Consider the following 20,015-nt stretch of genomic DNA (forward strand, 5'->3'; position numbering starts at 1 on the left):
GTAGTGCTGGCTGACCGGAAACGAGTAGTACTCAAACGATTTGAACATAGCGGCGCGAAATTCAAACATTGCAATTAACATCCAATAGAATTGCGCTCCAGAAATCTTAAGCAAAATTCACACTACATCTGTCATCATCCAAAATTTAACATCCAATAAAAAAATTGGTTTTTCTAGAACATAATACGGCTTTAAATTAAGTCCCTAAAAAGTATATTTTCCGCAATATCGGCATTTCGTATATAAATGCAATGTAAAATTTTTATTGATGAGAAAAATGCATTTTTCTTCGAACAAAATAATTTTGTTATTAAATGTATAGATTTCTGTATGAAACTACGCAAATTTACATATGAATAAACCTTTAGCAGTAACGATTGCTCCACTGGCCGTGAATGGCGTTGCTGTCGCTCGCTATCTCTCTTCGCTTTCATCTTTTGCGGAAATCGTTCCTGTAAAAGAAAATTCTTCAAGATGGGTCGTATGCACTCACACGGGTAATGTAACGATATTTATCATATTTTTAGTTAGAATCATCTATTTGTGGCATCGTATTTTGAATTTTGTTACAATCCCCGTTTTTCAATGCTGTGATTATTGAAACGATTTGGCAGCGTGCACGTTGAGCCACCATGTGTTTGTGATTCCATTATTCGTCCTTTTTCACTTAAATAAATTTGTATTTTTTAATTTTGTGGGTTTTATTAGATGTCATTGTTAAGCGTTTCCATGATTTCACCTCTTGGAAGCAATATGAGTTGTTTGAGTCAAATACACTGTCATTCGAAGTATATAACCTATCATGCATCAGTGTGATGCAGCTTCTATATGTACGTTCGCATACTATGGCGTAAATCCATTTTATAGATGCAACATTTGACAAGCTATACACATACACATTTTTTTATTTACACATTCTCAAAAGGAAATGCTTGATAACAAGTTTTCAATTAATTTATCAAATTTCCATTATCATTATTTGGTCTTAAAATTAGAATTCTCCAAGTTTATGAAACATTTACATATAAGAAATATTTATCTTATTTTTGAGGTATTCTTTATATTGTATCATCAATATTGAAAAGATATTAATTTATTACAGCATAGTTATATTAGTATGTATACTAAATTAAATGGAGCAAAAGAGTAATACATTTTAACAATATATTATTTTTCTCAGAAAGGGTATATCCCAATCTGCGCTTCCTTATCGTCGAAGTGTGCCAACTTGGTTGAAGTTGACACCAGAGGATTGCAAAGAGCTTATCTATAAGCTAGCGAAAAAAGGACATACTCCGTCTCAAATTGGTAATTTTAATAACATTTTCTAATAAAAGATGTGTACATGTCTTATTGATTATTTGATCAATAAATTTGATTACATTTGATTGATAAATCTGATTGGAAGCAAACTACTTGAGAAATCTCAGTTTATAATTATGATCTCTTAAAACGTGTTTGCAAGATATTAATTAAACAGTAGTCTTCTGATATGTAAATAATAACTCGTCATTTTATAATGGCTTACTTGACATTTGTGAATGATCAATTTATCATTGAAATATCAAGAATTATTGAAATGAAACGAATTTAAGATATGTGTTTACAGGTGTCATACTTCGTGACTCCCATGGCGTGGCTCAAGTGCGATTCCGCACAGGAAACAAGATCCTGCGTATCGTGAAAAGCATGGGTTTGGCCCCCGATCTACCGGAAGATTTGTACTATTTGATCAAGAAAGCGGTCGCTGTGCGCAAGCACTTGGAGCGAAATCGCAAAGACAAGGACAGCAAGTTCCGTCTGATTCTTGTCGAGTCGAGAATTCACAGGCTAGCGCGTTACTACAAAGCAAAGGGATCTCTGCCGCCAAATTGGAAATACGAGAGCTCGACGGCCAGTGCTCTCGTAGCCTAATGTTATTGTATTTACCTATGCTTTAATAAACTTTAAAAATGAATTATTTTTGCTTTTATACAACACCTTTTTCATATATAAAATTAGTATACTAATATAATAATATACTAAAAATTAACAATTTTTAATATTAATTTACATTAAAAAGTGTAAAAAAGCAAAGTATATTGAAATAATTTAAATTTTCGTTAAATTTGCTAATAAAAATTGCGATTTTTTTTTAGTAACAATAAAAAAATGTGTATTTTTAATCAAGAGGAGACGCGCACAGTATTGCAACATTCATTGCCTCCTGCATTCCAGAGATCGCGGGCAGGAAGCGTTCGACAAAAAGACAGCGAGTCCTCAGGTTCGCCTTGATGACCTTACGTCCTTCGCAAGTAAGCTGAAACTGGATTCAGCCTTCGTCACCGTTTAGAGGCATCCACCCTCGCGCGGTACCAAAAATTCGCAGCGTCGCACGGACTGATGTGCGCGTGTATGTGTGTAAAAATATGCACATATATGATACGAGATGGTAGGACAACAAGATAAGGAAAGGCCGACGAGGCTCCGCTGATGGGGATGAGAAAGAGAGAGTGAAAGGAGGAATGAAACAGGTAGAAGGCCCGTAACGATCAGAATCGGTCTTGGACCCGTTCTTCCCTTCGCGTGCTTCTGCGAAACACTAAGTGGCTGCCTTTATCATGTTATGCGCGTAAAATGTGTAATAACGATCGAATGATTATCGCAAAAATTTTTCAAGATTCTTTTATCAATTAATTACTTACATATATAATGCAATAACTGTTGTTCGTTTTTATTCGCTCACTTTCGCTATTACTTTTCTATAATCCTTAGAAATAATTAATTGCTTTAAATATTGCTATCTATCCGTAATTATTTGCTATTTAATATTAATATTGAAAAAAAAACCCTTCTATCATTTTTCTCCGCAACTTTGCTCCGCGCATGTTTTCTTTCCTCCCTCATCGCCAAATTGCCGCCTCCGGCCCTGCCGGGGGTCCGCTAAGGACGGAGGCGGCGGAAGAAAGACGGAGACAGAGAGAAAAAGAGGCGAGGTCGAGACAGAAGACATCGAGGGACAGTTCAGTGGCCCTCCTCCTCCTCCTCCTCCTCCTTTTCCTCCTCTTTGCGCCGCGCCTTACAGCAAAGGCCACCAGCTCCTTGTCCTATTTTTGACGTCATCGGCGGTGAAGGCAGACAGCAGCAAGCAGGGGTGGCACTCACGCATGCGCTCGCGCTGGTTCACCAAGATGGTGAACGTCCTGCTTGACTCTCACTCGCGGAGGTGCGGGGCAAGGGCTGCTGCGGTCCACCACGGTGGCGGCAGGCAGACCAGAGAGGTGCAGTGAACGGCTGTACGCGCCGCATGAGAGAAGCTGTCGGGTGCGCGGGCACGGCCGAATAAAGGCGCGCACCACGTTTAAACGAGGCGCCCGAGTTTTCTAACTTTTCCTTGCTCGTTCATTCATTTCACGTTTCAAATATTTCGTAGCTTCACGTAGCCGTCGTCGTCGTCGTCGTCGCCGCCGCCGCTGCGAAGAGAATCTCAAGTCCGCTTTCCTGGCGTCGTAATTATTTGGAGCCGTGATTTGCCGTTGTTGATGAGTGTTCGTTAAGTGTTACCGAGTATTTCGAACGACAGATTGCGCGCCGCGAGTCAGCGCAACTTTCGCCGATTATGGATAGGAGAGAGCGCGGAGACAAGCAGCGCGAGTGCCTACCTCAAGCCTGTCTGTGAACCATATTGAAGAGACGGTGGAGGAGAGAGACGGTCGGGGGGCGCTCATCAGGCGCTGTCACTCGAGAGGTACGTAGAAAAACCCGAGATCGCGGTCAGGAACACGTCAACATATGGGAGATGACAACGGAGGGAAGAGGCGAGTCCTGACGCGGTGCGTCAGGATTAAATCGCGGGGTTGAAGCGGTGACCAGCAGGATGCGATTTCCGCGAGGATCTTAAATATATAATAATATATAACGATGTGTCGAAAGAAGCGTGAAAAGCATATTCTAATAAATTAAAAAAAAAAAAACACGAATGTGAAATAAATATCGCGCGATGGTGGGTAAAAGTATCATTTCGACGGCAGTGCGTCGGTGGATGGCAACGTTATTGTCATCGTCGTCGAGCTCACCGACCGCGCGCGCGAACGCGACATTTGCTTACGTGCAATACATTCCTGCTGGAAGCCGCGAGGAAGGAGAACGATCGAGCGAGCGAGCGAGCGAGCGAGCGATGTGAAAGTGAGTTCTGCTCGCTCGCCGCACCGCCCGAACGAACGATACAGTTCGCGAAGTTAGCTTCAAACCAGTCGCGAAGTCAAGGCTTCTTCAGGACTTATACGGACAAACTGTTATCCTCTTCGCGGTTCTCGGTTTGCGGCCGCACGTACACTCCGAAGCAGTAATGACGGCCAGCATAATTGCAATTTTTCTTTTCGCAGCGTACAGATGTTTGATTTGACGCTTGTTCGCGAGAGTACAAGTGCCTCTCGGCGATTCGTCACGAGCGCCGAGCTTGTCGGTCGGGAAAGCGACCTCGCTGATTTTTCGCGAGTCGGAATTTCAACGTATCCCATTGTACGAGAGCGTGGCGTTTCGCGGGCCGCGACCGATGCGATGTCGTAACGTTTTCCCCCGTTCGGCGCGTTCTCGCTCCCCTTTTCTTCTTCGGTAACTGTGCTGCGCGAGGCAACGCTCGAGGGGGAACCGCCGGGCCTATCTCCGAAGCCGATCCAGAAGCGAATTCTCCAATCTGTATCTAAGTTGTATTCCTTAAAAAAAAAAATTTAAAAAAAATTTTTTTTTAAATTAAAAAAAAAAATTTAGTTAAGCTCCGCGTTTCGATATTTCAAACAGCTATGCCACACAGAAGGTCCGAGCCTGGGGGAAATCCCGCAGCGAGAGCGTTCGAAAACGGGTATCGGGAGGGACTGGGAAAAAAAAAAAAAAAAAAAAAAAAAAACCAGCATAATTTCGCCGAGTTCGCATATTTGGATACCAATCACCATCTTCGCGATACCTCGCGAACGAGTGAAACGCGAAAATTGGCGCGTCTCGATTTATTCGCATCGCGCGGAAATTGAATCCGACCAAAAGCGATGAAAAATTAAATCCCGCGATCCCGGCATTATACTCGGCTTCGAGTCCACGATTTGCGCCGCGCGAGTCGATGATTGCGAGATTGACTTTCGCGCAAGCGGCACAGCATAATCGTGAAAGCCGTCGCGCGGGGCCGCAAGCGGCTTGCAAAGCTGCACGCGCTCACCGCTCGCTCGCTTCCGCGGCAGCGGATTCCTTGCTTTCTATCGAACACGGCCGAACGCCGAGGAGGTACGGGCTCTAAACGCGGCTGGTACGCGCTTCACGCTCGACGTACGCTGGATGTTTACCCCGTTCGCGGGACGACGGGCCATGTCTACAATTTCTTTTCTCGTTCGGCCCCGGCTGGCTATATAGGCCAAGGAAAGAACGCGGCGAACATGCTCTCGGCGCCGATTCGGAGTGGCCGCTCGTTTTTATTCGATCGTCGAATTTAAGTTCGATAGTAAAAAATTAGGTCAGACTTCGATTCAATAGCGTTGCCGACGGATCTATTAGAGGATTCTAACATATTCAAATTCACTTCGATACGAACACAAAAATAAAATTTAATCGCCGTAGAAATAATTTTCTGTCGAAAACATTATTTTTTTTTAAATCTAATTCAGCGTTCGCATTGCAATCCAATAATATCGATAACTTTTTAAATAAGAGGATTGCATTGAAAGATTGATCTCATGATTGCAACATTAATTATCGCCGGTAATTGAGAAAGAAGTACATCTGAGGCTTTAACTCGATCATGCCAAATGTTACAGGCTGTTCGCATTCGCATTCGTGAATGTTCATCTTTCATACGAACGGACTATTAAGAAACATTAATATCAAGGCGCTCGCTAGTTCATGAATTCTCCCCGAGGGTGTTCGCAGGAAAGTAGTCACGGATGGTCGATCGCCGTGCACGCTGCTTCTCACCGCAAAACAGCAGTGAAGAGCCGATCCTCTTCATCGTTAATTTCGAAAGGTTTATCGCTATGCAAATTGAACGACGATATCGGATCCCGCCGACGATACTGCCGTAACTTCCGCGGATTTATAGCGCGTGATAATCGTAAATAGGAATAATTGTCGCGGCACGCGGATCGCGGTAATTGCGATTTACCGTCCCTTCGCTTAATTGCAGCCCCGCGCTTTCGTTGCGCTTTAACGGCGTAGGAGGATTCCGCGACGGCCCCCGCTGGGGTTGTCTCCGCGGAGGGTGTGTGCGTAAAATGCCTGGTCGCCGCGCGACCGAGTATAACCAGTTTCTTTCCACTGCTTGAAATCTCGCTGTTGCACTCATCGAAGTCACTCGGCGAGTTGACTGAGAGTTGGCGAAAGAGGGAGTGGGAGAGAGAAAGAAAGATGGGAGCGCGAGCGCGAAAAAGAGAGTGAGCGAATGCTCGCGAGCGAGCGAGCGAGGAGGAGGAGGAGGAGGAGTAGGTGGTGCGTGGTGGAATGGCGGATGAAAGGGAGACAGCCGAGGCGTGGTGCGACGCGGAGGGAGGAAGAAGAAATGTGGACAGAAATAATCGGAGAAAATGACAAGGTGGAGAGGTGAATTAGCGACAAAGATTCCGGCAATCGGCGGAGGAAAGATACAGGGGGGACAAATGACTTTTGCAAATTTTTCGATAGAAAAATAACGTAGCGTGATAAAGAGGATTAAGGAATTAAGCGGGATTCCGGGCGTTAAATAGCGGGAACGGAGATAGAGCGAAAGTGTGTGTGCCGTTCGCGGGTAACGGTGACAGAGAATTAATAGATACATAAAAACTTGAAACGAAGAGGTGAAGGAAGTGCACGGTCCGGGATCTTTAAAGAGCCATAATCGTGAAAATATATTATGAAGATAAAGAGACACGCGAAGGCAGGAACTAACGAAGAAACGTAAGGAGAAATGAGGAAGAGAAAAAGAAGAGACGCCCGTATACGGGAGGCTCCAACAAAGACGGAGAGATATATGAAGACAGCACTAAAGAGTGAAGAGAGCCGGGAAGAAAAGAGGGAGGCAATGAAATCGGTAGGGAAGATATATATCCGTGCGGATCGGCAGCGGGAGAGGGAAAGGATGCACGACGGCGATTAAAAAGTCGAGAGTGACACGCGGGAGGGACGTTAATTTCGGCGGGGAGGAAATCTCTCGGTGGAAGATACATGCTCGTGACGCGGCCCGCAATATAAAGACAGAGCGGGCGCGCGAAGACAGAAGCTGAAAGGTGAAGAGAATCCGCCGAGGAAGCGGGAGAGAACGCGGTGAAATACCCGCCGATGAAAAGAGGTGGAGAGAGGCAAAAAGGAGAGAAAGAGCGTGCGAATGGCCGTGTATGCGTTCGCGTGCGCCCCGTGCGTTGTATGCGCCGCGCGAGAGTGAGCCGTGCCGCCAATCTCTCGCGGAAGGTGGGGGTCTACTTCGGTGCGCGCTGTACTCCGGCCAGGTCGTACTAGACGCCGTCGCTCGGTCGCGTACAACAGCCTTCGCATTCTTCGGAGAAGTGAAAGCAGTTTGAGGGAAATTCTGGCGGCGGCCAGGCGTTCGTTCGCCACGAGCAGAAATCGGCCGTGCGACGTTTTCCATCGCCCGCACCGAGATCGCGTCGAGAACGCATCCCGATCGGTCCTCTCTGCCCTTATCGGCGCGCGATCGGGCTCGTTACGAAATCGGCTGTAATCTCGCCCCGGGGTGACGTGTGTACGCGCATACGCGCGAAGCAGATGGCGAGCTCGGACGCAATTCTGTGCCCCGCGGTGAGATAATGGACAAGCGCCATGAGGCACCTACTACGTGGAGAACGTTGCGAAATCATCGCCGGAGGAGAATAGGAAAGCGCTACTCGTGAGTCAGATTTCGTGGGTTCTATTTCCTCCGGGGATACCACGGTTTCTTTTTTTTTTCCCCCTCAAGTAAGGGAGAATACTTACTATTTCGTAAATGAGGGAATTTTGCCGCCACCGTTGCGCGGAATATTCAGCTGTTACGTAAATGTTGCATCATTACGTCAATTATATCTTCTTATCTTCGATATTGCTGCAAGGAACATCTGCTTTGGAATTCTGGTGCTCTCTCGTTGAAAACGATCGTCTTAGTCGTCCGACGATTGAAATGAATTTGTTCAGAAATAGTCCAGAGTTATCATACCTGAAAAAGGACCACCTTGATAATTCTTCAAAATTTGAAGATACGGACAGAAAATGAAGAAAATAGAGCGTTTAATTTTAAGGATAAGCGTGACGCGATTTTTGATTGATTATTTGTATATTTATTAAAAATTTTACTAAGCTGTATAAACATCTAACAGACATTCTAATGTTTCAAATGCTATTTTGGTTCTTGCATTCGTATAGCGAATCCTAATTAATTCTCGGGATTTGGGTTGCTCGATTTCTTTTTGTATCATTGACGCGACTTAAAATAACCATCGTGCTTAGTCATTCGATTAACATCCGAAACGTATTCAAAATACTTGGAAATTCCCGTCAACGCGAGGCCTCTCCTCTTCAACGGCACTCGCCATTTTATCTTGCCGCGGTCTCGCAGTGTTCGCATTGGTGGGTTTTTTGCCGATTTCCGTCACGCGTCTTCGCGATGAGACATCGACCGATTGTCGCCTTAGCACGCGAAATTCCACAGGTTTGAGCCAGATGATCGGAATTCGATCTCCGAAGCGATGACACGACACGGCGCGACGACGGCGTTTTCGGCTATTTAACCCGGAGACTGGCAACCGAGCGTTGCGTGCCGCGACTGCTTAAACGATATTACGGTACCTTCGAGCCATACGAGGCACGTCTGTTTCGGTATTGAATGCCTCGAAGTGACGATTAAATAGCGGTACATATTGACTTACATCGAGTAGTAAACGTCGAGCGGTACGAGGCGAGTTTTCAATGTACAAGTCTTCGGCGGAGAGGCAGAAATATCTCCGGAACAATCTGTGGTATTTAGGTGTGTACGCGAAGCATAGCTAAGTTACTTTTCATTATTATTATCGCGAAGAAAGCGAATGTCTTGAAAAGGATACTTTAATATTCAACAGCTTGTTTCTCAGCTTGCTTAATTCTGCACTTTTAAGGAACGGATCAAGATTATTTTAATTATAAAATTCTCCAAGTGTACAAAATTATTTCTTCTTTTTAAGTCTAGAAGAGCTGTTCGTAGATTTAATTTAATCACAGCGTGGAATATAAAACGGCGTTTTATAATTTCTTTATGTAAGAAATTTTTTTTAAGCGTGCGTTAATATTTCGAAGTATCACAAACATACCTTGCATAACAAAATGGAAAAATAAATCGCTGTTTTCGCGCGTAAGTGTTACACCGGCGAATTCCTCGGGAGAGAAGTGCCGTTCATTTTGTTTCTTCGTTAATATGCAGCTATAAATAAAAGATCCGCACGAAAGAGTAGTCGTGAAAGCCAATTCGGACAGCAATCGTAGCCAACCGATACGTTTAATAACAACACTTTCACGACGCTCGAAGCTCGTAGTAAATCAAGCGTACTCCACCTGTGCTATCGCTCCGTTGAATCTGATTTGTCCGCTTTCGCATTAATTTTTTGCATTCCAAGTAAACTCGGCTCGTTTCCTGACTTTTACAAACTTTTTCAAACAGATTTCAGCGAGATTCGCATTTGGCCGATCAACTTCTTCGGGTTCCGCAATATTTTTCCTGCAAATAAAAATAAATATTACATATCACATACATAAATACATGGATAAATTTCACAAGTAACAGGCGTAATTTTCATAATGTTCTGCAAGAATGATATGTATTACAGTGCGTTCTATGGAATTTAAGTTGTCTTCCTTTTGCAAAATACAAATTGAAAGAAAATTGATGCGCGCATTACGCCAGGGACTGAAAGGGTTAACGTCGAAGAGAAAATAGCGAAATAGCGTGTACGATTCTCTCGGGCGCGAAGATCAGTTGAAATGACGTCACGTCACGAAGCCGGATTTAAGTTCCGCCCACCACTGTGTGTGCGTGCACGGATATACGTACCTGCGTGCCGCGAATTACATTATGCACGGCCGTGCACGCGGAGCCTCGTCGAATATGCCCCGTAAATCGCGACGATGATTTTTTCACCCCCGCCATCTGAGAAGTACTTTGCGTTATCTGCGGCGCGTCGGCAGAATGAGTATAGTCGGCTGATAGCAGCGCCAGATATCGCCCTTGGATCTTCGAGCGCTTGAGCGTGGGATCGGATTTCTTTCTTTTTTTCTTTTCGATTTACACCGCAATCGTACACCGCGTTAAACGTCCACCCTATATGCGGCACCCGCATGGTGCATCATCGCGAAATGCGTTGATTCGTTATGCAGATGGTCACGCTTGCATAAAGCTCGTCGCGTTTATTTATGATGAAGAATAAGAAAATGATGATGCACCGTCGGAATAACAAGAGAAAGAAGTCTTGCTTTTTTTCATGCCTGGCTGTGTATGACTCGAGGTGTACAGGTGGATTCAAATCATTCCTGATTACATTCCAACTTGTAAATACCCGTAAATTGATGATATAATAAAATATAACGCATTGGAATGTATTTCTGCGAGTGAAAGCACGAGACCATTTATTTACGCATTCAGAAATGAGGAATGACGGAGTCCGATAACCGCGAATGCGCATGATATTCTACATGATTATAATTTGTATTCACAACTGTATGTACAAATTGTTAAAAATCCATCGACAATTCTTTTATTACACTTTCTTATCAATTAGAACACAAATTTTCTTCGATAAATTAATTTTCTCCGATGTATTAAGCGAAAACGTTTGGAATATTGAATATGAAAAAAAGATTACGAGAAGAATCATTCTTTTTCTTCATGTCTGCTTTCAGATTAAATACTAGGTCATAAAATGGTATCGAGGCGGAAGATACTTTCGCGCTCGCGAGATAATCTCGCGGAATCGCAATACGAAGAACAAGAAGAAGAAGACGTATGGTATAATTTGGATAAATTGTACAAGGTAATTTTTATACATTCTTGTTTCTTTTTTGTTTCTAATTTAAATTTAATAAAATATCACAAACCCGTGCCTTTTAATGTAGGATCACATACAAGAAGTCTTAGACAAATGGAATCAAATAGATGACGAAATTTGGGCAAAAGTTATCGTCTTTGAGAGAAATAGACGGGTTGCGAAAGCGTATGCCAGAGCACCTGTTCTCACGATAAACGGCTCCAATGACGGATTCGACGGATTCAGGTACAATTTGCAATACAATTACTACTTATTCAGCATTATAATGTACTTTCACGCTGTTTTCATAATTTCGTAAAGCATATAGGCCATTGAAATCATCAAGGAAGTCATAAATTTTACTGACCGCGTTAGCTAAAGCAATTTATGTAACTCGCTAGGTTTATGAATAGCGATGTAAATAGTTTCTATCCTTAAATTTTGCATGAAGCTTAAATCAAGGTCGATTCACAGATTTACACTCAAAACAAATTATCATTCCGACATATTAATTTACAGAATAGGACTTTGTGGATTTGACAATCCCATGCGAGATTCGAAAACGGAGGAGGCAAAACGTCACATAAATCAGGGAGTTAAGATAAAGATGGACGAGCAGGGCAACATACTCATCAAGAGATTGTGTAAAAATAACGTGCACGTGAAGTCGACGAATCAAGAGGATAACGCAATCGGCCCAGAAATCATACGTAATTCGCAAGGCGCGCTCGAACACGAAAAACCCGGAAAGGTGAGAGAGACTGATGTTTCGCGATTTCCGAACCGTTGAGTTTTTCTTCGTGAAATATTTATCGGCGAAAGCGTCAAAATGGGTCAGTCGTGCGAGGTGGGGATTCTTACTACTTCTCTCAATTAAAAAAATAAAAAGCGCCGCGTGTTTTTTTCCTCGCAGCGCATCATGCGCCGCTGTTATCACGATGCTCGCGAGAATGAAATGTTGATAGAGAAACCATCCGCCTTTCTAATTAAAGCTACACTCCGAGCAATCGAACCGTGTAATAAGAGGCGTTTAAATCTCTTGATCGTGAGGAAATCACACACGAAAGGAGAGCGAAAAGTTCCACCGTTTAACACGATCCAAAGCACGCAGTCATTCTTCCTGTATAAAGAATCCCCCATTCGCGTTCGGTCTCTATCGGTGATACGTTTTTTATATCTCACTCTCGAGAAGCCGATTGATGCTATAAGGTGACGCAACCGTCGCTTTCCCCTTAATATTGTGGCACGCTATGCAACGTTGCACTTCTCATTTTAGCTGTTTGACATGAATAAATTCCAAACAAATCTATCACGGGAAACACGAAGGGCTTACCCGGACAGACGGCGATTGGAGATGCAATGTCTGAGCGCTATCATATTCGTGAGAACGGAGGCCGACTTGCTTCAATGCCCCGTATGGGTACTCATCGTCAATGTAGTCGGACTGGACATGCTCAAGTCAAAGCTCCCACCAGGTACGTTGGAAGATTGCCTGCAACATTTCATATTGTTATAAAACTTGTATATAGAAAATATTCATGAATAACAATATCTTTACGATTGAGCTTTAGATTGTAATTTCGTTAAATTAAGATTAATTAAGAAAAAATTCTCGAAAATAGCTTGCAACATTACAGATTACATAAAATTTCTATATAGAAAGTACTCTCATGAATAACACTAAATACTTTTATGATTAAGTTTTAGCTTGTAACGTTAAACTGAAATTGAAATTATTTAAGAAAAATTCTCGAGGACAGCCTGCAATAAATAACGTTAAATATTTTTGCATTCTTTAATATTTAAAAAATATTTATCGTTTTTTTTTGTGTATTTTTCAGTTTTAGCACTACAGAGACCGGTAGATATAAAGAATAGACCTAGAATACCAATTCCTGACGAAGATCCCTACAGCGTGGCCGGCGTATCGTCGTCCATAGGTCCTAGCGAAATAATGCCGGCGGACAGGGATTCGCGGGAGCAGATTTATATGCAATCAACGAGTTACCAGCATCGACGTGCAGAGAGACCGCCAAAACTGCCTCCTAGAGAAAACCTTTATGGCCATGGCATCCCTAAGGTAAAAATCAAGCATATATGTTAGAATGAAATGTTACGTGAAAAAAAAAAAGTAATAAGCCACCTTCACTTTTATTGTTCCAGCCCGATTACGATGACATAGAAGATGATTATACCAGAGCGATAAAACATCCCATAATAAACGAGGAAAAGCGAAGTAGACATGATGACAGAAAAAAATACGGTGAGCAATAATACATTTATGTTTCCTATCTATGATGTAATATGTGCAATCAATATTAAGTTTGTTATTACAAATTTTATGTAACAAATTGTATGCAGATAAAAAAAAATATCACATAAAATCTAAATATTAAGTAAATATAATAAATAATAAAATAAAGATATTGAATTTTTATGATGCCTTAGACGATCCATATTATTGTGGTTTACGAGCACGTGTGCCTAATTTCGTCAAAATGGCAAGGAATGGTAAGATGGGTCTACCTCCTCCTCGAGGACATTCCAGGACACAAGCGGCACCGTCTTACGTGGGTGCCGCGTACGCTAGTAGTCAGTCATCTCAAATATATGGGCACTTGCCAGCCCATCGGCCGCCGATTATGTATCACGCCAGAAGCTTCGAAAGTGGACTCGGTAAACATAGCGATTGACTGCCAATTTTTTTTTCCTCCTGAAAGATGATTAGCAATGATTGTTACTACACTTCCAGATTCGGACAACAGGAATGAATCGCCGTACAACCACATATACGGAAGGTTACCGATCCCGACCAGAGGCGTGATACCTCCGACCCCGCGCGCTATGTATATTGGAGAGTGGGACTAGATATAAGAGATATTTCGGCGTCTGTACTTATAAAGCTCTGTATATTGTTAATATACCACATAAATACTCATATTTTTATGCTAGCATCGGTGCGTTTATTCTTTCATTTTCGCAAGTAAAAATGGCGGTGTTACCTGACGACTCGACGTGATCTAACAAGGAGAAACCAGCCGAACACAGTCATCAGAATTGGAGAATCCCAAGTGTAGATTTATATCTTCGCTATCTATAAAGTATCATTGCTAAAAAATAATTTTTCTATAATCTAACCTGATTCATGTTCTTTAACGAAGATTCGAATCTGAGAAATGACAGATGATTTTACGTAACAATTAACAACAAGAAATACCGTTGTAAAGCGCGGGCTGTATGGTGCTGCCACAGCCGTCTCTATTTTGAACAAATAAAAGAAAAGAAAATGTCGATAACACAAATTATCATTTATCGGTAATGTAGAAACATGTATAAAAATTGCAAATAGCTGCATTATTGACAATATGCCGGTTTAGTCGAGACTCAATGCTCTTTCGACTGTCATATGACGAATCAGCTGATGTGCTTTGCATGTTTATCTTGTAAAACGTACCATATATCATACTATCATGCTGGTGTTTAAGATAATTGTAAACGTGAATTGTCCTTTGTCATCTAAGTGTGTGTATAGAAACATAGGAACAGATACATTACCATATAATCGCGATTTTTCATGGTCAACGTGATTACATTGCAGCGAAAGGCTGACCTAATGATGACATATATATTAATAACAAAGTCCGAAACAAAGAAAAGATTCACTTCCTAAAATAAGAGATATGGAGATTGTCATTCAGTTGTTTATCAAAAGTTCTTAATAACGCCTGTTAAACGATTGTGAGTCTCTATAAATGTGTTTATCAGTAGTTTTACAAAACAGTTTGAGTATGTGGGATAGTTATTTTATTTACATTTAATATCTAATATATATTGTAGAAAACAATGGATATCACTCAAGTTATAACAAAATACAGACGCTATTTGCTAGTACAACCACCTATGATGCTGTTGCTATTTGCTCTGTCAATATCAGGTAATAAGCCAATTTTTTGTAATCATTACAAATCAATTATAAGTATCCAATTTTCTGCAGCTACTGTTTTCACCGACTTGATAGTGCATCGTACATGCCTTGTAACATTGGGAATAAACGAGACAGAGTGTCTGATACTTCACAATAATAGCAGCAGCGCAGAGGCGCTTAGAATAAATCAAATTGTGCAACCATATACCAGCTTCATACTGACGAGTAAATCCTTCATTGAAAGTACTTGGCCTTCTTGTCTGTCTTTATTCTTGGGACAGTGGAGCGACAAGTATGGAAGAAAACCTCTTTTAATCTCAGGGTACCTAGGTAATTACGTTTGTACAATATTATTGTAAGATTGTAGAAGCTATATTTAATTTAACATATTTAAAAGTTAATACTTTATATTTTTTTTAGGCATATTCTTAACTTATTTCCTGCTTTCTGTATTATCTGCTTGGAATATTTCGCCATGGTATTTGTTGATAGCTTATATACCTACTGCTTTCCTAGGTGGTTTATCTATATTAATGTTAGGCTCAATTTGTTATATCACTGACATAACAGACAATGACGAGCGGGGATGGCATTTAGCCTGGCTAGATGCGTCAATCAATTTTGGCTTGTTATTTGGCTTTCTTATTGGTCCAAAGATATTTGAAATGTATGGATACAGTACTGTGTTCAGCATTGCAACTGTATCATGTAGTATAGCAGTATTGTATATATTTTTGATTCCGGAAACTATACAAAGTTCAAATTCTGTAAGTGTTTTAAAGTGTTTACTAAGATGGTTTATAAAACTAATCGTTTAGCTTGATATTAAATAAGTATTACTTAAAATAAATAATAAATAATTTTTATTTACATATTTATTTTTGCAGGGCATCTACAACATATTTGACTTGACAATTGTGAAGAATCTCATTAATACGTGTATAAAAAAAAGAGAAGGATTTGACAGGTTATTAATATGGAACTGCATAGCTTGCCTTACGTTTCTCTTGATTATCATAGAAGGCAATCTTTCTATTGAATATTTATTTACAAGCGCGCGACTAGGTTGGACTGTAAAAGAATTTTCTATTTATATATCCATAAACATTGTAGTGGGAATATTCGGCATGATATTGGGCACTAAATTCTTCCACAATTACTTAGGTATCGTTTTAACATTTGTCTTTATCTAATATTGTACTTGCTCAGAAATGTAATTCATAAATAATTAATGAAATACTTGAATTATTTAGGATTTCCAGAGGCTATAGTTGCCGTAATATCTCTTATATCAGCTGCTGGTGCTATCTTAGTGTATGCTTTTACATGGAAATCCTGGCACATGTATTTATCACTGATGATAGGTATATTTAGTGAGATGTGTCGTCCAATGATACGTGCTATATTATCCAAAGCAGTGCCTTCACAAGATACAGGTAAGGCTTGTAAAAATCATTAGTAAGAAGAAAAACTTGCGAGACAGAATATATTCAAGTTTGTAATTATTAAGTTTTCCAAAATTTCTAAGGATAAAAGAAAAATACATTTTTATATATATCTATTTCAACAGGAAAGGTTTTTTCTCTAGCTACGTTTATAGAAACATTGTTACCGTTTGTGGCAACTTCTCTATACACCTATTTATACGCTCATTATATGCCACCGTTATATCCCGTGCCAGTGTGGTTTTTATCAGTAGTATTTTATATTATGACCATTATAATATTAATATACATTCAAAAGCGACTGGTAAAATCTGAAGTGTCTCATGTATCTCCTTTATTAGAACCCAATGATTCATTTACATACAATTCACTTTAATGATATATTTTATGAAGTTAGAAGAAACACATAAGAGAGACAATTTGGAAGATAGATAAAATAATCAACTGAGAATGAAAAAATAAGATTTTTACCTACAGTTTTTTATTAGAATATTTGACGCATGTATTTTTTATATATTTATAGATTTTATATAAAATTGTTATATTGTACACCTAAAGAAAAATTGTGCAATACAATGCTCAAATTATTATAGGTAATTCTTAAATAATGTAATTTTGTTATTTTAAAAAGATTTTAAAAGAAACAGATAAAATTTTTAGCTATTAAAAGAACGAAAATTTATATATTCTATATGTATTTTTATATGTATATTTTATTATTCAATACTAGTGCTATATTATTTATAAGAAAATTTTACAGAAAGAAATAAATGTGTTAAATAAGTAAACAAAAGTATTATACAGAAAATGAGGTGCTTATTTTGTGAATGGTGATTTTAAGAAATAAAATTATACAACTTTTATCATTGTTATAATTCTTTTCCAAAAGCTGTTAACATTCTATTGCCTAGTCTCAAGATAAAAATTTATATAGATTAGTATATAAATTATTAATAGAAATAACATATTAATTAGTATTTTTATGTCTTATAAATATTGCAACATATCCTTAAAAATAAAGCAAATTGCTTTAATTAAAAAATTATAAACTTATTCGCTAAAAAAGGGTCATGCTGAATTTTTATTTCTGCGACTTTTTTCGTCAATTGTCTACAACTCGTAATAATCCACATGATCGGCCGATTTATATTTGTGTTCCCTTAAGACTTGTATAAGACGATTCACTGTTTGTTCTGTAGTCAATACGGTGTTTGTTTCTCGCAAATTGTTAAATATTTTTTTAACGTCAGAATCAACGGCTTTTTCACATGCCATTACAAACATATCTGTGTCGACAGGTCCTGGTGCGTAACTCAATACGTTAACGTCAGGATTTTCCAAAGCAAAGACCTGTGTGAAAAATAAAGCATATTAGTAACAAAATATGACAAAATACATTTAAGAAAAATATATCTAATACCTTAAAATACATCTCTCGTGCTGCTTTCGCCGAGCAATATTGACTATAGCCGATTTCTCCTTTAATGGCGTACAGAGATGTTATATTAATAATAACTTTCTTAGTGTTTGTACTGTCATCAAAAATATTCATAATGACTGTGTTTAATATGACGGGCACGAAAAAATTTATATCATAAACTTCTTTCCAGTCATTTACGTCTGATAGATTTTTTGCCAATTTAGAGGTGCCCATAGTGCCCACGTTATGCACTACAACCACTCGATCAAATGCCTCACAAGTTGTTCCTTTCAAAGACTCCAATATAACTCCTAAGATAACATCAAAATAAAATATGTTTATAAAATTATCTTTGTTTTTAGCAAACATGTTATACATTTGATCGATAAAAGAAACTTATTTACCTTCAAAATCAGATTTACTTGCTTTACTCAAGTCCATGCTAACAGTATGAACCGTCACTTTAGAAGGTATATTTTTGGCAATTTCTTGTAAGCTATTTATATTTCTCGCTAATAAAAGAATATGTGAGCCTTCTTGTAATAATGAACCAAACGTTGTTGCGATTTGTCGACCGATGCCACGACTCGCGCCAGTTATTAGCAAGAAAACTTTACCGGACAATGCTTCAATCGACATGATAGCTTATGTTGTAAATTTATGGAAGTTAATTATTGTCCTCTGACTTATTCTCTGTTGGCAGATGATTTATCTGTAATTTCTCTGTAATATTTTGCTCTGAATCAGCTTCTATAGTTGCTTGAAGCACGTCTGCCTTTAAAAGATGAACTAATTCGCTAGCTGTCAAAGCCTGTACAAAAAAATAAACATTATGTAAACCATTATTAAAGCTGCAAATAAATTTATAAATATAATACCAAATACTTTTATCAATTATTGTTTTTTTTTTTTTTAAGATTTAGTTGAGAATAATCATAACGTATTAATATACTCGGTTATTTACCTGCAAATGTGGAGCTATGTGTCGAATCAAAGGATTTGATGCTAACTCAGCTTCTTCTTCAGACTGGGGAACGTTTCCAGATGTAATCAAACGTGCAATACAATCCTCCTTTGCCACTGATAATGATGTTACAAGATCTTTTTTTGTAGTACCTCCTTGAAGAACTTTCAATCTGGAATCTGTTACACCCACATTTATCAGAAAAAAATTCAAACTCATAACCAGATAAGATACGTCTCTCTTAAATGCTTATCTCTATTTCATATATGTATGTGTGCATAAAATATGTATAATGTGTAAATAACTTTCTTAATTTCTAAACGTCTACAAATTTCTACAAATTGCAAACAAATTACACATCTGATAGAAATCATTTTCTCTGTTATAAAACTGAAATTTCTGAGTGATTAAAGTTATCTTTGCTATTGCGATAAAAGATATTATTTATGTCAATAAAATCAGGGAATTTATTTTATATTACCGTCAACAAAAAAATATAACATTTTGTTTTGCTGTTATTGCACTTGCTAAAAAAGAACAACAGCAAACTTGTTTTTTGTCTTTTGTCAAAGCTGCATAGTTAAGAAAAAATTTTTTAGAGAAAATTCTTAGCAAGCAAATTAGATATTTTTTCCCCCCATAACTGTTTCAAAAAAGATGACAACATAAAGAAAAACAATTACAACTAGTTGCGTAATATAAAAAGCAAAATACGAAATATAACTTAACCTGGAAAGAACCGCAGAAGTGTGACAAATTATATCTTAAATACATATATTATTTCTTAGAATTTGATGATTAAAAAATGTAGTTCTCTAAAAATTAAAATTAAACATATGAGGTTTCGATACATAAAGTGGTATCTTACATAATTTTTGCAGATATTGCTCCGAGTCGGATAATCGTCGATGATCAATATTATTGTCCAGGAAAGAATCCTCGAAACGATCGTTCGGCGCGTTGTCGTCGTTGATCAGCGTTCGTGCACCCGTGCCACACCAAGGATCACTAATATCTGGCTTCATTTTACACGACAATCTTATATACAATTTTTTGTAACGATTGTACTGTGAACACTCTCCCTTTTCCTGTTGCGCAAAATGGCATTGATTATTGAAAGATCGTAGTGGGGATGAGCATCGACTGTGATGTTAAAAGAACTTACATTTTATTCTTTATCTACGACCTTGAACCGGTAAATAATAACTTATCGATATCAAATAGCATGGACGAATGATATTTTGGTATTGTTATCGTATTAAATTTTATATTAGGCATTTTAATGCCT

The 20,015-nt window shown here is 39.1% G+C and overlaps 5 protein-coding genes and 1 long non-coding RNA gene across 11 annotated transcripts; 3 read left to right on the forward strand and 3 right to left on the reverse strand.

Annotated features, from left to right (window-relative positions):
* The first annotated feature begins 368 nt into the window (after positions 1-368).
* On the forward strand, positions 369-1,957 carry RpS13 (ribosomal protein S13). The gene is made up of 3 exons (XM_012370934.2): positions 369-497; positions 1,181-1,308; positions 1,610-1,957. The coding sequence occupies exons 1-3, from the start codon at positions 475-477 to the stop codon at positions 1,912-1,914; spliced, it is 456 nt and encodes a 151-aa protein (XP_012226357.1). The 5' UTR covers positions 369-474; the 3' UTR covers positions 1,915-1,957.
* LOC105674658 (uncharacterized) lies at positions 1,805-14,115 on the reverse strand. 2 transcript variants are annotated; one of them, XR_010888207.1, is made up of 6 exons: positions 13,976-14,115; positions 12,863-13,686; positions 12,307-12,465; positions 9,508-9,670; positions 7,924-8,140; positions 1,805-4,694 (listed from the first exon to the last, which is right to left on the reverse strand). It is a non-coding gene; the product is annotated as an uncharacterized lncRNA (long non-coding RNA). The 2 variants fall into 2 exon arrangements; XR_010888206.1 differs by having other exon boundaries at positions 12,854-13,686.
* On the forward strand, positions 3,586-14,711 carry exp (expansion). Of its 4 annotated transcripts, none has more exons than XM_012371157.2 (9): positions 3,586-3,727; positions 10,849-10,979; positions 11,062-11,219; positions 11,493-11,724; positions 12,250-12,448; positions 12,815-13,053; positions 13,137-13,236; positions 13,422-13,649; positions 13,726-14,711. In XM_012371157.2, the coding sequence occupies exons 2-9, from the start codon at positions 10,869-10,871 to the stop codon at positions 13,839-13,841; spliced, it is 1,383 nt and encodes a 460-aa protein (XP_012226580.2). In that variant the 5' UTR covers positions 3,586-3,727; positions 10,849-10,868; the 3' UTR covers positions 13,842-14,711. The 4 variants fall into 4 exon arrangements, with proteins under 4 accessions (XP_012226580.2, XP_012226583.2, XP_012226581.2 ...); XM_012371160.2 differs by having other exon boundaries at positions 13,739-14,711; XM_012371158.2 differs by lacking the exon at positions 3,586-3,727 and adding an exon at positions 4,693-7,837.
* On the forward strand, positions 14,381-17,206 carry LOC105674642 (probable peptidoglycan muropeptide transporter SLC46). 2 transcript variants are annotated; one of them, XM_012371129.2, is made up of 7 exons: positions 14,381-14,711; positions 14,811-14,907; positions 14,968-15,228; positions 15,319-15,665; positions 15,786-16,062; positions 16,152-16,334; positions 16,469-17,206. In XM_012371129.2, exons 2-7 carry the CDS (start codon positions 14,817-14,819, stop codon positions 16,717-16,719), a joined length of 1,410 nt encoding a protein of 469 aa, XP_012226552.1. In that variant the 5' UTR covers positions 14,381-14,711; positions 14,811-14,816; the 3' UTR covers positions 16,720-17,206. The 2 variants fall into 2 exon arrangements, with proteins under 2 accessions (XP_012226552.1, XP_012226554.1); XM_012371131.2 differs by having other exon boundaries at positions 15,415-15,665.
* LOC105674643 (sepiapterin reductase) lies at positions 17,193-18,402 on the reverse strand. The gene is made up of 3 exons (XM_012371132.2): positions 18,168-18,402; positions 17,764-18,074; positions 17,193-17,693 (listed from the first exon to the last, which is right to left on the reverse strand). Exons 1-3 carry the CDS (start codon positions 18,400-18,402, stop codon positions 17,454-17,456), a joined length of 786 nt encoding a protein of 261 aa, XP_012226555.2. The 3' UTR covers positions 17,193-17,453.
* LOC105674644 (uncharacterized) lies at positions 18,263-19,948 on the reverse strand. Its single transcript, XM_012371133.2, has 3 exons — positions 19,596-19,948; positions 18,728-18,906; positions 18,263-18,574 (listed from the first exon to the last, which is right to left on the reverse strand). The coding sequence occupies exons 1-3, from the start codon at positions 19,750-19,752 to the stop codon at positions 18,431-18,433; spliced, it is 480 nt and encodes a 159-aa protein (XP_012226556.1). The 5' UTR covers positions 19,753-19,948; the 3' UTR covers positions 18,263-18,430.
* Between the last annotated feature and the right edge of the window lie 67 nt (positions 19,949-20,015).

The sequence above is a fragment of the Linepithema humile genome, chromosome 1 (genome assembly GCF_040581485.1).
Source record: "Linepithema humile isolate Giens D197 chromosome 1, Lhum_UNIL_v1.0, whole genome shotgun sequence".
NCBI classification, from domain to species: Eukaryota; Metazoa; Arthropoda; class Insecta; order Hymenoptera; family Formicidae; genus Linepithema; species Linepithema humile.